The sequence below is a fragment of the Myotis nattereri genome (assembly GCF_964212035.1).
Source record: "Myotis nattereri genome assembly, chromosome: 14".
Classification (NCBI taxonomy): Eukaryota; Metazoa; Chordata; class Mammalia; order Chiroptera; family Vespertilionidae; genus Myotis; species Myotis nattereri.
The window spans coordinates 47610961-47627148 of NC_138089.1; the positions used below are offsets into that span (position 1 = coordinate 47610961).

At 37.9% G+C, this 16188-nt stretch overlaps 1 protein-coding gene across 19 annotated transcripts in view; it reads left to right on the plus strand.

The window, feature by feature from the left end:
- RBMS3 (RNA binding motif single stranded interacting protein 3) overlaps positions 1–16188 on the plus strand; it is a gene marked incomplete at both ends in the record, with an annotated part of 935783 nt that overhangs the window by 892063 nt on the left and 27532 nt on the right. The window contains one exon of one of the 19 annotated variants that reach the window (XM_081105836.1): positions 9026–9171. The exons of 17 other annotated variants lie outside the window; for them this stretch is intronic. In XM_081105836.1, the coding sequence (XP_080961962.1) occupies positions 9026–9037 (12 nt within the window). Of the gene's footprint in view, positions 1–9025; positions 9371–16188 lie in introns of those variants that run through there. One more of the 19 variants, XM_081105835.1, reaches the window with a different exon arrangement.

Sequence of the window (16188 nt, forward strand, 5' to 3'; positions counted from 1 at the left end):
TCTTCTAGTCTCCTGTGTTTGTAAAGTGTGCCCCTCTTTTTGACATTGTTAACCCTCTCTTCTGTGTTTTTTATTTCATGCCTTTACCTTTCAGATGGTCTTAGCATGACTACTCTCTATTCCAGGCACAGGCACCTTCTTCAGTATATATTTATTCATTGGTCAATTTTCCTCTGCAAAAAAAACTAAGGTATAAATCCGTTCTATCTTGTTTTGCAGGGTGCTGGTCTTAGATCACTTTGCTTTATTTTCATTCTCTTTCCAGGGACGTCATCTGCTCTCTTGGTTTTAACTCACATAAATGACTTCCAAATCTGTACTGCTCATTCTATCCTCTGTCTCGAATTCCATGCCTGTGTTTCTACCAGCCTCTTTGATGTCCCCCATCTACTCCCACTACCCTTGGCTGGCTCCATGGAAGTTCAAACTTCATATCCATAATTTAAGTCTAACACTCTTTCTTCCCAGTTTAGTTTCTTTTGCAGACTTCCCCAAGATTCAAACAAACCTCTATAAATATTTTTTCTGTAAGCCAAGATTTTACAAGTAAGTGTAGTTATATGGTTAGGATTGTTACAGCCTTTGACAGTGGCTTGGAGTATAGTTCTTTTTTGGGTGAGAACCATATGATTTAATATTCAATCGAGCTTGGAGTAGGATAGAAAATCTCTTATAAATTGACGAGGCATTTTTCTCCCAGGCAATTTTGCTTAAAGCCTCAGACATTTTGGCTTTCTCTACACCCTATAGAAACTTTCTTTTTTTGTCTAACTTCTACCTCTACAATATACTTTTAATCTGTTCTCCCCATTCCAGTCCTTTACCCCATTTCAGGTTGGATCCTTGTTACCTTTCATTTGATTATTACAATGTCTTCCTAGTGCCAACACCTGGCCCTGCCCGTTCTTATTCAGCCTTTACATAAATGCCCGAATAAATTTTAGATTAACACTGTTTAAACTTTATCTGCAAAGATAGAGTCTTCATCTAACAATTGGGAGTTACCTTAATAAGTAACTACCCACCATATGAGTACTTCCAGAAGTGGATTAGATTAAATCTCTGAATCTAAACTCATTGTTTCTAATAGCAACCCTCAGACTTACATGCCTACTACCAGAAATGTGACACTACACAGAGCTGTGAGTGGCTTACAGATGATATTCTACAGCTGTGTCACACTGTAGGACCACAGTATGGTGATTGCTCACTGGTCTCTGGGTGACAGCGACCTAAAATTTTTCTGAGAAGAATCCTATGCTCCCTACAGCTAACCTCCAAATACAGGGGGTTCCTTTTGGGTGGAGTGGGTGGGTTTTCGTGAATTCTTTTTAGCTTGCTCAATTCAACACTATCTGTCCAATGCCAAGTTCAGTTGATGGTTAAAACAGAGGCCTGTGTGTGTTTAACCAGCAGCAAAGAAAGCTACATTTCAAGTTCGTGTCAAGAAGTATAACAATTCCAAAGTCACAGTTACTCATACCTTTCAGAAACTTGGCTAAAACAAAATAAATTTTTTGAGAAATATTTGGAGAATATGCAGTATATCCATTCTCTTTGGTTATTCTAAATTATATCCTGGATTAATCTCAGAAAGCTGTCTTACCTGGATGACTGTGTCTCACTGAACCCCTGAAAAATAGCTTTCCTGAAGTATGCATTGGCACAATGCCATTCACTTATGTTTGAAGGGCACTGTAATAAATAGCCCTTGGAAACTTGCTTCGCTTGCTTTAAAGCTATTGTTCATTTGAGTATCAGCTCATTTCAGACCTATGGGAGAACTGTCTCTCTTGCTCCCATATATAGGGAATTAGTCTCTTATCCATCTCATTTATTTATTTATTTTTTTACCTAATAGACACAGTATAGTGTAGATACTTGTACATTCCTCACCAGCCCATTTTTAGTCCGTAGGTCCCTGGAGGTTTAGAGATCAAGACTGCGCTATTCCTATTATCTCTGGTAGTACTGAAGCTCAACTTTTTGATGAAAATAAAAAAGGTTAAATAAGCACTCACCCTCAATGAAAAACTTGACAGTGATTTTTACTATAAATAAATAGAGAAGACAAAATGTGGAGGCGATACTAAGCTAGCCAGACACCTGAATTTTCTCTAACATGACTAAAATGTAGGACCTCTTTTTCCCCCAGTAAGTTACTCTGGGCAACTGTCATCCCTTAGCAGCATTAGCACAACATCCATCTGACTGCTCTTGATGATTCAAGCCTCAACCCGCCCCAATTCATCCTTTCAGCAGCCACGAGAACCATCTTTCTAAAACACACATGGCCTATGTCAACTCTTTCCACAACCTTCAAAACATCATCCTCAGTCCTTAGCCAGTGTGACATAGCCCTTCATGTTCCCCACATCTACTTATTCAGACTCACTTCTTACTACTTCTGTGGTCCAGGCATAATGAACTTTTTCAGTTCCCAGGATGGGCCAACCCTCCAGGGTCTTCACATAAATGGAAGTGTGATAACTTTGAGCAGTTCCTCTGTCTAGAATGCTTTTTCCTCTACTCTTCAACTTGCCTAATGCTGGCTTGTTTTTCAGGGACTGTCTCAGATACTTTCTTCTCCTTGGAAGTCTCCCTCATTCTCTGTCTTGTCTTACAGTTGCCACTTTTTCTTTTTCCCTTAGGTCCCTGGGAGTATCCCCATCATCACATGTAGCACACAAAATCATTTTATGTTTAATTACCTTTCTTTACCTCTAGAGCCAAGACATAAACCTTCTATGGAGTACAAACTATTCGGATTTTCCTTATTACCCAGTAGCATCTGAGTAGGTATTTAGTAAAGATTTGTTGACTGAATAAATAATGTCTACATTTTAACACATTGTATGCGGGAAACGTATTTATACATTTTACGTATTTATACGTTCTACCAGTGTAGTAGAGCGCGGGACATGTATTAATACGTTTTTTATAGACTAGCGGTAGAATGTGGATAATGTATAAATACGTAAACTAAAGTTATCGTAATTTTACTGAACGTTGCCATTTGCGCAAAAAAATTAGCAAAAATGGCCCGCGCCACCTGTTAGCACGCAATAAAAACTACCCGCAAACAATGTGTTAAAACGCTGATGGTTGTAGGCATCCCTTCTATGGGACCCTAACCTTAACTTCAAAAGATTAAAATAGCAAGAAGAAAACCAACTTAGAAACCCCAAGAAGTTTGGAAATTTGATTGAATAAGTGCAGAGAGCTTTCTGAAAGGGAGAAGTCTCATGAAGAAATAAGTAGAAGAAAAAGTGGAAGGATGTGGAAAAAGTCGACTTATAGGAAAGCTTTCTTACATGAAATAATTTTAGAAATTGGTCAAAACCCACCAACGTATTTAACCACTAGAAATATAACTGTTCTTTAACAATGCCACGTATCTGGAAGGTTTCATTTTACTCATCATTTTCCCTAGATAGCCATCATGGTCATTTACCTTGCTAACATTATTATAATTGACTAGAGGCCCAGTGCACAAATTCATGCACAGGTAAGGGTCGGCCCGGGGAAGGACTGCAGGAGGTTGGCTGGTGGGCTGGCTCACCCCCAATCAGGGTAGGGGGGTCGGTTGGGGGCCGAGCTGCCTGATGGGGCCGGTTGGCTGGCTACAGTGCACATCATAGCAACTGCTTGTTCTGGTCATTCCGGTAACTTGGCTCTTATATGTATAGATTCCGTAGGGTCACCTTCTGAAAGTCCTTTTGTACCCATTTTATCACTCAGGTCCTCACATGCACACCACTGAAAACATACTGGTCCCAATGACATAGCATTTTTGCCTCATTATTTTCCAATCAATTTTTCAATGGCCTGTGCCATGCCTTTTGCAGATTCTCTGGAAGACATGCATCCAGGTGTCCCACTATCTCTGTGAATGGTAATCAGGACAAGTAATGGCCTTTAGCTCTTTTTCATTAATGAAATGGAAAAACACCATACCCAATCCATTAGTGATGCACTATTATATTGAGAGCTTAGTGTAGAAAGGCAGCCAGCCAGTAGGTATAGGGCTGGTTCCCTTAAACAGGATTTTCAACCTTGATCAAACAAGACACCCTTTCCTCTGGCAGGAACGTTCGCACTCCATCCCTCTCTGTCTTTCCCATTTTGTTTTGTCCTAATTTGTCCTGACAGTCCATAAGGGACTTAACTGTTTCCTAAATAACATTAAAATGTTTTGCAGATTAACATTTTGCATATTCATAGGGATAAAATATCAATTAGTCTTTTGAAAAACTTTCTCTTTTATTGTTTCTGTCTGTGGGTTTTAGTTTCTTGAATCTCTTACTCTCAAAGAGTTGTTTTCTCCTTGTTTTTCCTCATTAGAAACTCAATATAATTATAAATAAGCAACCATTCTAATTTATTATTATTATCATTATTATTTTAGCATTTATGCAGATAAAACTCCCTTGTCATTTTTATTCTTTTAGGAAGTTAGTTAGTTTGAATTTGGTCAGTTTAGACAAGACTTGAGGATGTGTTTTGTTTTAATCTCAAAAACTCAATTGGATTATTTTGCTCTTAGCTTGTACTTTGTAAGGTGTCTGTTTGCTTTAAAACTCACATCACTGGTATTTGTACTTATCACCCAAACCACTTAGACATGAAGTTTGTTTGTAGAGCTAATTCTTTGTGATATTAAACTGCATATTTATGTATAGGGCCCAGTTCCCGAAATATCCTTCCTTAGGTATACAACCCAGACAGCTTCACAGTCTTTTTTCTATAATTGCTAATTTATGTGTTAGGAAAATGAATATTAAAATAACTAACACAAACAATGCACTCATGTTAAAAGATGGGGAAGTGCAGTTTTTGTGTTCATTTCTGCATTGGACTCCCTTCACCACCTCTTCCACACTAAGTCCACTCTCAGAGAGAATGAGAAAACATGAATACTTAACAGCTCAACAGATGTGTCTCACCGACCCTCCCTTCCCCCCAGTTCTGGGCAGCCACCCCAGGATAGAGACATGAACCCAAACTTGGGGAAAGATTAGCATTTATGGGCTGTCCCAAAATTCACGCAAGATTTGCAATTGAATTGAATTGAATTGCAAATCTTGCGTGAAGTTTAGGACACCCTATAAATCCCAGCTCTCCCAGGGAGTCTCCATGAGGCCTCTCTGGAGCTGCCTTTTCATCTGTAAATGAAGATAATAACACCTAACAGAGATATACCATGAGAGTTAGATGAGATATTTTGAGGGTCATAATACATACTCAGTTCTACTTTCTTTGTAGAATTCCAAGTTTCTGACCTACCATTTTTCATTTTCATAGTTATTAGTTCTCAAAATGTGGTTCCGGAGGAGCAGCATCAACCCCTTCCTGAGCCCTTGTCTAAAATACAGTCTTAGGCCCCACACCAGACATGCTGAGTCCAGGACTGGAGGTGCAACAAGTCCTTCAGGCAATTCTGACACACAGTCAAGTTTGAAAAACCCAGCACTAAAGCTCTAAGCCAGTCAGCCAATCTCAGGCATGTGTGTGAAGCAAGGAAGGATAAACTATGACAATGGAAGGAATTTAAACTCGTGGGGGAATAAAAGTAGATTGTTCATTATCCTTTATTATTTAAGCTCTTTTCTTCCTTCCACAGTTCTTTTACATGTTGTTGTCTTGTATGATTTCCCTCCCCCTGTGTGATGTGTCTTTAAAAACCAACAGAATTTTTTTCTTAGGTTGGAATATAAATATAGTGGGTCCCTTGGGAAGAAATAAATAAATCCCTATTTGAATTTATGCAGTACACACAAAACTATCAGGATTTGTGGTCTATGTTGATATATGTAGGAACTCCCAGGAAAATGAGATCAAAGGAATCAGCACATTGGCACAGTGTGTGTATCCATTATGGCATGGTTCGTTACCAAGAGACACTTTTAGAATGAGAGCTTGATTCTCTCTCTTGGTCTGGAGAGGAGAGAACCACAGTTGTTTACAAACATAACTGCAAAAATTTGTAGGTGTGATATGCAGCTTGTCTTTTTACATGGTTACTCCAAGGAGGTCTTGGTGAAGTTCTATTTTTAAAAGGGCCAAGACTCATATATGTATAAATATATAGATATAGATAAAGAGGTGGTCACCCTATGTCAACAATCATCGGCCTCCCTAGCACATTCCTTTGAGCCTCTAGTATTTAGGACACGAACTAAATTGGCCCTTTTTATTTTCCACTGGCGTTAAACACAGCTAAGAGGATTACACTCTACTTGGATATTAAGGTTCTTTGTGTAAGTGGCAGCATCTAATCCTGATTATTCACTGTTTGTGTTTCTGAAATATATAAAGCTAGAAACAAAGCTTTCAACTGAGTCCCCAGTTTCACAGTCAGGTTGATCTTCCCGTCTATAGTCTACAGACTCACTGTGACTCATTGCTAATGAGAATAGCTGTACTTTTTGCTCTTCTCCTCCCCTTCTCTTCCCCTCTCCCCACCTCCACTCCGCCTCTCTCTTTTCCAGTGTCTGCAGAACGACTCCTGGGTAGTAGAATTGGGAAGAAATTTTATTGCACAAATATTTACTTATAACCTGTGCCCTTTAATTTTTTTTTTTTTCAATTTGGGCTGTGGGGAATACATCTTTATTTCTGTTTTACATCTATGTTCTCAATGCAAGATAAAACTCCAGGGAAAAATGGTAGCAATTCAGAGTATTTAATATAAATCATCACTTAAATTTGATTAATCTTTTGGTCATTTATATGAAACATAAATTTTGGGGGGAATATATTCAAGCAGCATTTTCCAAACAACCCCTAGAGTAGCAGATCTAAAATTTTGTAGCATATCAGTCACAGGGGAGGGTTAAATATCCCAATGCCCAGGCCACGCTCCAGGCCAGACATCAGTATTGTGTTAAAACTTCCCAGATGATTCCAATGTAAAGCCAAAGTTTGAAAACTAGAGTCCCAGAATGTTCCTCAGTCTCATGAGATGTTAATGTGGTACTTTTTAAAAAAACGTTCTGCCTGACTGGTATGGCTTTGTGCAGTGGTGGCGAACCTTTTGAGCTCGGCATGTCAGCATTTTGAAAAACCCTAACTTAACTCTGATGCTGTGTCACATATAGAGATTTTTTGATATTTTCAACCATAGTAAAACAAATATTTATATTCTTGATATTTATTTTATATATTTAAATGCCATTTAACAAAGAAAAATCAACCAAAAAAATGAGTTCGCGTGTCACCTCTGACATGCGTGTCATAGGTTCACCATCACTGGCTTAGTGGTTGAGTGTCGAACTATGAACCAGGAAGTCATGGTTGGATTTCTGTTCAGGGCACATGCCTGGGTTGTGGGCTCGATCCCTAAAAGGGGACATGCAGGAGGCAGCCGATTAATGATCCCTCTCATCATTGATGTTTCTCTCTCTCCCCCTCCCTTCCTCTCTGAAATCAATAAAAATATACTTAGAAAACAAAAAGTTCTCAGGTCCAGCATATTTGGGAAATACAGCAAATTGTATTGGTTTCCCTTTAGATTCTGACAGACTCACAATAAAGTCTGAGGAGTCCTGCAGGGGGAAATATAGTGGATATAAAGAAGGAAGAAGGAAAAAGAGAAAAGGAACCCTCACCCTCAAGCAAAACAAACATGCCTTCTTACCTCGGTTTATTCCATCACATTTTAAATTTGTTTATTCAGAGGTGATTTTGTACGTGGGATACCTGTCAAAAAATTGTATAACACTTCTTCCCTGTAATATTTTTGGGAGCTACTGAATAGAAGGATTCCACAGCAAAGTCTTTTCTTGCAATGCTTATTACTAGTAAAGATCTGGCTATAGCTAGATTTGGCTTCGCTCTCATGTAGCATTTGATATTTATAATAGCTTGTTGAGTTTGCCATAAGAGTCCAGTAACTATGCAAAGTGTCTGATAATAAGGTAGTTGGGTCACAAACACTATGTGAGATTTAGGGTAAAAACACAAAAGTCTCCAGAATCAACAGAACAAGGAGATCAATGGTACCTGGAGAAATACACATTTGGTAACATGGAGAGGTGTGGGAAACCAATCAGGTAAGAAAGTGGAGGATCTGATAGCAGAAATAGTGCCAGCTAGTATTCAGTGGCATGTGCAGGGTCAGTACAAATAACATGATAGCTTGGGATCATTCAACATCCCCTTTCTCTACACTCACACTCCATTTTATATGCTCTCATCCTAGGCTTTTCTAAAAACTTTATCTCAGAACTTTATACCTCTGGGGGCTACCTAATCAACTCTTAATCTTATCGTTCCTCTTTCCTTCACCAAAACTAACCTGCCCCTTTTCTCAGGATTCCTGCAACTTCTTCTTGAGAGTTGATTATGTAGCAAAATATTAATTTCCGAATGTGTTAGCCTTTAACCCCAGTGATGGAACGCCAGGCCCTGTGGCAGATTGCTTCCACAGTAGTCGCAAGGCAGATGCAGAATGATGGCAGTCCTTCTCCATTTGAGTTTCCTAAGAGATCTCAAAACATTCTAATTAGACTCTCCTAATTAGGAAAAGTTCTTGAGATGCTGTAAATAGTAATGAAAAATATTGAAAGTAATTTGACAAATTGGGTTTGGATACGCATTAAAAAGGGGAAGCCAACTGTTGATGTCAGAGAAGGTTCCATTAGCAATTGAGTTTTATTGACAGGATAAGAAAGGATGAAATGCCTAATAGGCAAGGTAGCCCAGAGGCCTGTGTGACCCCTGCCCTGCTATGTTTGGGCCAGTTCTATCAAAGCTGCTGCTGATGTATATATTTTTAACTCATTTTTTGCTTAATTTTTCCTTTTAAATTCATATGACCTCCTCAACCACAAGGAATAATTAAACACTCAGCTCAAAATGGATAATTTCTGAAAAAAAGAAAGTATAATACAGAAAATTTTTTAAAAAATAAATGTATTAATTCATGGACCTGAAAAGCTATAAGAAGAGCTGGCTCAAATGCTTTCACTAAAGACCTGTTTTTTTTTTTTTCTTTGCTGCATGTCATTTACACATTCCACAGTCTGACATCTGAGAAGCCCAGGTCTGCATGTCATGGTAGCAGAGTGGCTGTCCCAATGATGAGCTCACATCTGCACACTGTGCCATGCAAGAGAAGAGGAAAGGTCATTTCTAGAAGTCTCAATAAAAGAAAGAATGTTTCTCTTTACCAGAAGTCCCAGTGAACATTTCTTCAGACTCATTGAATTTGCTAGGGTTATTTTCATCCATTTCTGGACAAGGGAGCAGGATACACTAATTGCGAAGTCAATCACATTCTAACTGTATGATTGGGAAAGAGGTGCATAAGAATTCCCAGAGGAAATACGGGTTAACACTGAGAAGGAGGAATGAACCCTGAGTGAGTAAGAAAAAAAAAAAAGTTTATGCCCTAGCCAGTTTGGCTCAGTGGATAGAGCGTTGGCCTGCGGACTGAAGGGTCCTGGGTTCGATTCTGATCAAGGGCGTATGCCCGGGTTGTGGGCTCGATCCCCAGTAGGGAGCGTGCAGGAGGTAGCCAATCAATGATTCCTTCTCATCATTGATGTTTCCATCTCTTTCTTTCTCTCCCTTTCTCTCTGAAATCAATAAAAATATATTTTAAAAAAAGAAAATAATGTTTATTGCACTTGCCTTCTTGTCATTATTCGTTATATACTCCTCTCAAGAATCTACACTTATTATAACCTTTGATTGGATTTTATTTTTGATCTTGAGTCACAGTTTAGTCACTAATTCCTCTTTTAAAATTTCTCTTATTTTAGATATCCTTTAGATAAGAATTAAATATATTTTTAAAGAAATTCAAACTTATATTTTTATTTTCTATAAGTGTACATGAAATTCATTAAGGAGGAGATTGGTTTATATCCGCCTCTCTAAGACTCATGGCATCTTAAACATGGTTGCCTCCCACAAATATTTTTGAATAATAGATGGGAAAAACAATTCCTTTGGTCAAAAGAAAGATAAAAACAGGATCAAAACTCTAGAAAAATCTCTGGTCAATGTTCTAGGAAAAGAGTGTCCGTAGTAGCCTGGGAGTTAGTGAATGAGTGTGTCCACACCCTAAAAAGAAACTAAAATATTCTAGGATAAAAAAAATTCATGGACAGATGATTAGGGAAACCAGACCAAGGAAAATCAGGAGATAAAATTAAGAGTAGAGCAATATCTGTATTGATGTTTGCTTTCTATTTGACTTTGGCTACCTTAATTCCTCTCCACCACTACCCAAGAAGTGCATTTCTGGTCCTGTTGTTTATGTTTTGTATCTATTAGTTTTATTTCCTTTTGGAACTACTACTTATATGCTTCTCTCGATGATCAAAGCCTTTATTTTTCCAGGGGATGGTAATTATTAAGATTTGGTGTAACTTTCCAGTCCTTTTGGATTTATTGTATCCAATTTTACTTTATTTGTTTACAAATGTAACCCAGATCATTGGATCCCCCAATATTTTGAAATTAGATAAGATTGGCTCGAACCCCCAATTTCATACTCCTTTGAAATCCAAGGCTTTCTGCAGTATGTATTTAAGTTTTTGAGAGCATTATAATCACTTCTGTCTGCTCTCTCTAGTCCATAGTGCTTTGATTCAGACATGAAATTTATCCCCTTTCCAGTTTTCCCATAAAAATTTTGCACAGAATAAAATTTATAAAGATTTGAGGTGTATTCACTGATGGAAACATAATGAAATTTAAACAATGTCAATTGAATATAAAGATGCATCTCTGAGCTTAAAATGCCCTTTGGCGGCTTCCCCACAGTGGGATTTCACCAGCCTGTCCCTTCCATCTGTTCAGGCTCATCTCACCCATAGGCACCTCTCTCCTCCCCTTTCCTTTAGCTCTGAACTTTGTTTCCTCTTTCCAACTCTTTCTCACAAACACAAGCTCCTCCCATTTCTCCCATTTATAATGATCTCTTCATGTAGGTTAAGTGTCTGTCTCCCATGCCTTTAGTATCCTACTGTTCACCCCAAGTATCATCAGTGTCATTTTCAAGATAAAGTAAATGAGCATTTCCTGCCTATGCTGATTTCTGATCCTGCATAACTATTCAGATTAAGCTTTTGTTTTATCATAATAATAGTAGTAATAATAAAACCAACAATAATGGTATTCCCATCTTTTAGATTCTTAATATGTACCCAGTCCTATGTTAAGAACTTCACTAACATTTCTCAAAAAAACCCAAATCTTTCAAGTATGAATGTGTGATTCCAGTTTACAAGGAAAGTGAGGTTTATAGGTAAAAACTCAAAGTTTTTAATCATGCTAAAATAATCAATGTAGACAATTTTCTAGTTTTATTGGGTGATGTTACTATTTTACAGACTTTAATTTTATTTCACTCATGTCACCTTGAAAATCTTAAATAAAAAATTACTTCTAAAACCCCATTAATAGGTAATGGTTATATGGGCGGGGGGGGGGGGTGGGGGGGGGGAGGAGACAGGAATTCACTGATACTTGTGTAATCCTATACCAGTGCAAATTGAGAAATCCTTTTGCAATGTGTATCAACAACCCTTTCATTAAAATGAGGTTTCCATTTTTTATTTTCTTTTTTGCTCCAGAATACATGAATATTTATCATAAACATCATTATCTTCATCATTAATTCATTAAATTTGAAGCATGGCATTAGTCTAATTTATTTTTTAAATGCTCTTCAAACTAATGTGACATTCTCTGAGTCATCCCCAAATCAGTTTATTGTCAAGCATCTAGAAGCCAGAAAATAAAGCAAACAGAATGCATGGATGAGTGTATTTATCCGTTAAATTAAAAATCACCAAAACCACTGAGTTAACATGTTAATATCTCAAAGCATGTTAATGTCTTAAGAATAATCAATGTACCCAAAAATAGAAATAACAGTAAAAACAAAGAATAGGAAACAAACTAGAAGAACACAAGTTCAGTTTGCCACTAGGCTATTTGATGGATGGAAGGTTTGGATAACTTTCAGGTAAATCTTTTCTGAGCAATGCCAACAATAAGGAAAATTATTAGTAGGTGTCTCTTCTCCCTGTCCACTAATTGTGAAAGCACGAGCCAGTCAAGAATAATAGTACCAAAGGTGATTTCTAATGAGTACTTTTTCAAGATTTATTCATTTGGAGCCTTTCCACAGAGGAAACAGCTGCTTAGGTTTAGATAGAGCTTGAATTAAAATGTAAAGTCTTTCTTCCAACTCTCAAGAGTAAATGGCCTCTAATAATGAGCAGATGGGGGAAAGAAGAAAGAATGTTTTCAGACCCAACAACTAATAGTTGTCGCATTACTGACAGGCATTTCTCTATCAGGCTGTGAAACCATCTTAGGTCTCAGCTGGAACTTGGAGATGATGCTAACAGGTCTGCTATCCTCATCTCCTGAATCACCATCCTAATTCAGTCTATTTGGGGCTTCTCCCTTCATTGCTTTATTCTCAAGGCTCGCCATACTGCTTGCCCAATGGATCGCCCATGGTATCTTTTCTCACACGGTATCTAACCTCCCATGGTATCTTTTCCTTTGTGTCCTTCTGAAAGCACTTTTTAAAACCCAAAGATAAAGTCCTCTACATTCTTATGCTCTGTGCAAAATGTTCTTTCTTCCTCATGTCCTACCTAAGATCTGGTTTGTCTTAAAAATATGTCCTTCCTCAACCACCCTCTCGAAAACAGACTTCACTTATTCCTGTGAGCAATGGAGCTGGAAAAGGTGTTATCAGTCTTCCATATTCCCACTGCCTCTTCTAAAACTGTGCATAGTCCTTCCTCTTTTAATAATCACAGTGCTCCAGGATGCTATCTCCTCCCTTCTTTTTGTTATTATCTGTTGATCTCCTTGCCAACCTGAATATTCAACAGGGCATTATGTCATTAACTCTAACTCCTGCCTCAGGAATACCATAGTATCACAATACTGCAGCAATACTCATGGAGAGTGAGCTTGCCACCATTTTCTTGGAGAAAATGAAGGATATCGGGTGTGAATTCCTTCTGTTTCTTGATTCCCCAACCTATAAATTAAATGATTCTGGCATTCAGCCTCACCTTCAGAATACTTCTCGACAAGCATTCTATAGCCTTTAACAATGACAGTATTCTTTTCCTGTGATGAAAATCCTACTTCTTCATTTGCTGTCTTGCCTCCTTTTATTCCTGATACAGTTAGTATTTTTTCAAAAATGTAAATTGTTTTGGATCTACTAGATCCAATTTCTTCTCAAATACGTGTAGAATATAGGATTTTTTTTCTGGCTCAGGGTACACTTCTTAATTTTATTTCCTTTACCCCGGCCCTAATTATGCAATTTAAAAAAAAAAAAAACCGTATTTTTTTAGCTAACGTATTCTCCCTGAGTTTCTGATGTTCTCCTTGCAAAATGGTTCCATTCATTTGCCAAATTCTTGCTTAATACAGGTAAGATGTTCTTACCCAAGCCTGAAATGGTTCTTGTAGTTTGAATTCCTGAATTAACTTATGATCTTTCTAACTAACTTAAGGTTCCAAATATTTGAAGGCAATAATCAGGAGTCTTCACAAATATCAGGCATTTTCTATCAAAGAATTTTGGTGAGCCTAAGAAAGTCTCATCTCTTCCCTCAATAGTAATTCTTATTAGCTTTATTTTATGCCATAATGTGCTTCCAAATAAACACTAAACCACTAAAGTGTTTATATTTTGTTCACTACTTTATGTATACCATAGGCATGGTGTTAGTTCAGCGGTTCTAAACCTGTGGGTCGCGACCCCCTTAGGGGTCGAACGACCCTTTCACCGGGGACGCCTAAGACCATCGGAAAACACATATATAATTACATATTGTTTTTGTGATTAATCACTATGCTTTAATTATTTCAATTTGTAACAATGAAATTGGGGGTCACCACAACATGAACTGTATTAAAGGGTCGCGGCATTAGGAAGGTTGAGAACCACTGTGTTAGTTCGTGTTCTTCAGAGAAACAGAACCAGTAGGATGGGTGGATGGATACATACATACATACATACATACATACATACGAGAGGAGATTTATTGTAGGAATTAGTGCATGCAATTATGGAGGCTGAGAAGTCCCACCATCTACTGTCTGCAAGCTGAAGTGCCAGGAGAGCCGTGAAGGTCTGACAACCAGGGCAGCCAATGGTGTAGCACCCAGTTCGAGGCCTCAGAATTGGGGAACAAGCGGTGTAAGTCCTGGGCTCTGAACTCCTGAGAACTAGGAGCTAAGATGTCTGAGGGCAGGAGAAAATGGGCATCCCAGCTCAAGAAGAGAGAGAGAATTCACTCTTCACTTTTTGTTGAATTCAAGCCCTCAGTAGATTGGATGCTGCCCACTCCTTCTTTATTCAGTCTACCAATTCAAATGCTAATTTCTTCAGGAGAAAACCCTCAAAGACATACTCAGAAATAATATTTTTACCAGCAGTCTGGGCATTCTTAGCCCAGTCAACTGACACATGAAATTAACCTTCACAGGTAACAAGACAAACAAAAGATTAGGACTCCTGTCCTCTTCCCTGAACAATTGTAGTTCCTGTGAATTATGCAGCTTGAGTTTTCATCCAGAGTGCTTAATTATTCATTCATTCATTCGTTGGTTCGTTCAGCAAAAGCACACTAAGTGCCAACCATGATGAATCAGACATGGTCCCTGTAGGAGCTTTCACAGTTCACCTACAGCACAGATACAGATGAAGAGCTGCTGAAAGTCATAGGAGAAAGTTATCACTTCCAAATCAAGGACCAAAGCAAGGCTTCCTGAAGGAATTTGGCATTTGGACATAGTTGGAGAGACAGCTTTTGGACATGTGTTGTATGTGGGTAGAAAGAGGTTAGAACACAATAAAAGCAGAAAAAGGCACCGAAAAAGGAAATGACAAAGGGTGGGCTCTTGACTATGTGCAGGCAGATGTAGGTCAGGATGATTCTAAGAACTCAGTGGGAGTTGAAATTTACCCCAAGATTACATCTTTTGTCTCTGCATTGTTTGACAGGTGGTATCAAACAAACTATTCCATAATTCTTGTGGCAAAGAGTAGAATCTGAATTCTTGCACCAGAAAGTCTATTTCCTTCTAGTCTTTTTTTTTTTTTTTTAATATTTTTGCCTTTAGCTCTTTTTACTTTCAACTGTTCATATATATCTTTGGAGGCAAGGATGGTATCTGTCTCCCCTCAGAAACTGCGTCATTATGGTTTTGTATTGCCAAAGTTTATATGCTCACAGAGTATGGTACCATTTAAATATTTCCCCCCTCATTAGGCAGTTCTTAGAAGTATTTTTCTCAAATAGATTTATGTCCCATTTTTGCAGTTTCAAAGTGGTTGTTGCTTTCTATTCTTTCCTACTTATTTAGAATATCATTTCATCTTTCTTTCTTCTTCCTTCTTCCTCCCCACTCACCTTCAAGTGCTCCCCACCCATTTGGGATCAGTGTCTAACAGGAATATTCTAACTTGTTTAGTAGATCAAGTTTTTTCAGTAAAAGTCTCTTGACTAATAAACAAACACACTAATTAAGAATATGTTTGATGACCTCTTTCAAACTACATTTTAAGGGCACCCTCATCGTTTTCTCTTTTATTGTCTCCTCTACTCCACTGGGATGATTGGCATTCATGGTATGTGGGCAAAATGGTTGAGAGGAAATTTTTTGTGTGGAGGTGGAATTTACTGTGGGTGGCAGCCTGGATGAGTTCCTTTTTACTGTGGCCAAAGCATTTTAACCTAAGCCCAATTTAATGCGTTAGGCACAGACTTAAATTGAAAACAACAAAGTTTCCAGGAATATTGGGGACTTCTTAGTTCATTTGTCTGTCTTTTTGACAAATTCCTTCAGTTCTTTTATTTTCAAAATAAAGAAGCAAACTTGGTCTCCTAGAGAAAAGGTTAAATGAGCCTGAAGAGGCTGAAGACATTAATTAGTCCTTGGGCTGTGTTCATATAAATTTATGAAAAAGCTATCTAGATAATAAGTCAGTCAGTCATTTGTTAAAGTGATTTCTTCTTGATGCTTTCAAATTTAAAGACTGATTCCAATAAATGTTGATGTGACCCCAATAACCTCTCTCATTTGAAGAGGTCACCACGTTACAGAGACTTTTAACTTTTTTACCATTAATAACCATACTAATATGCAAAAATACTAGAAAATGGTAAGAAACAACCAGGAAGGCAG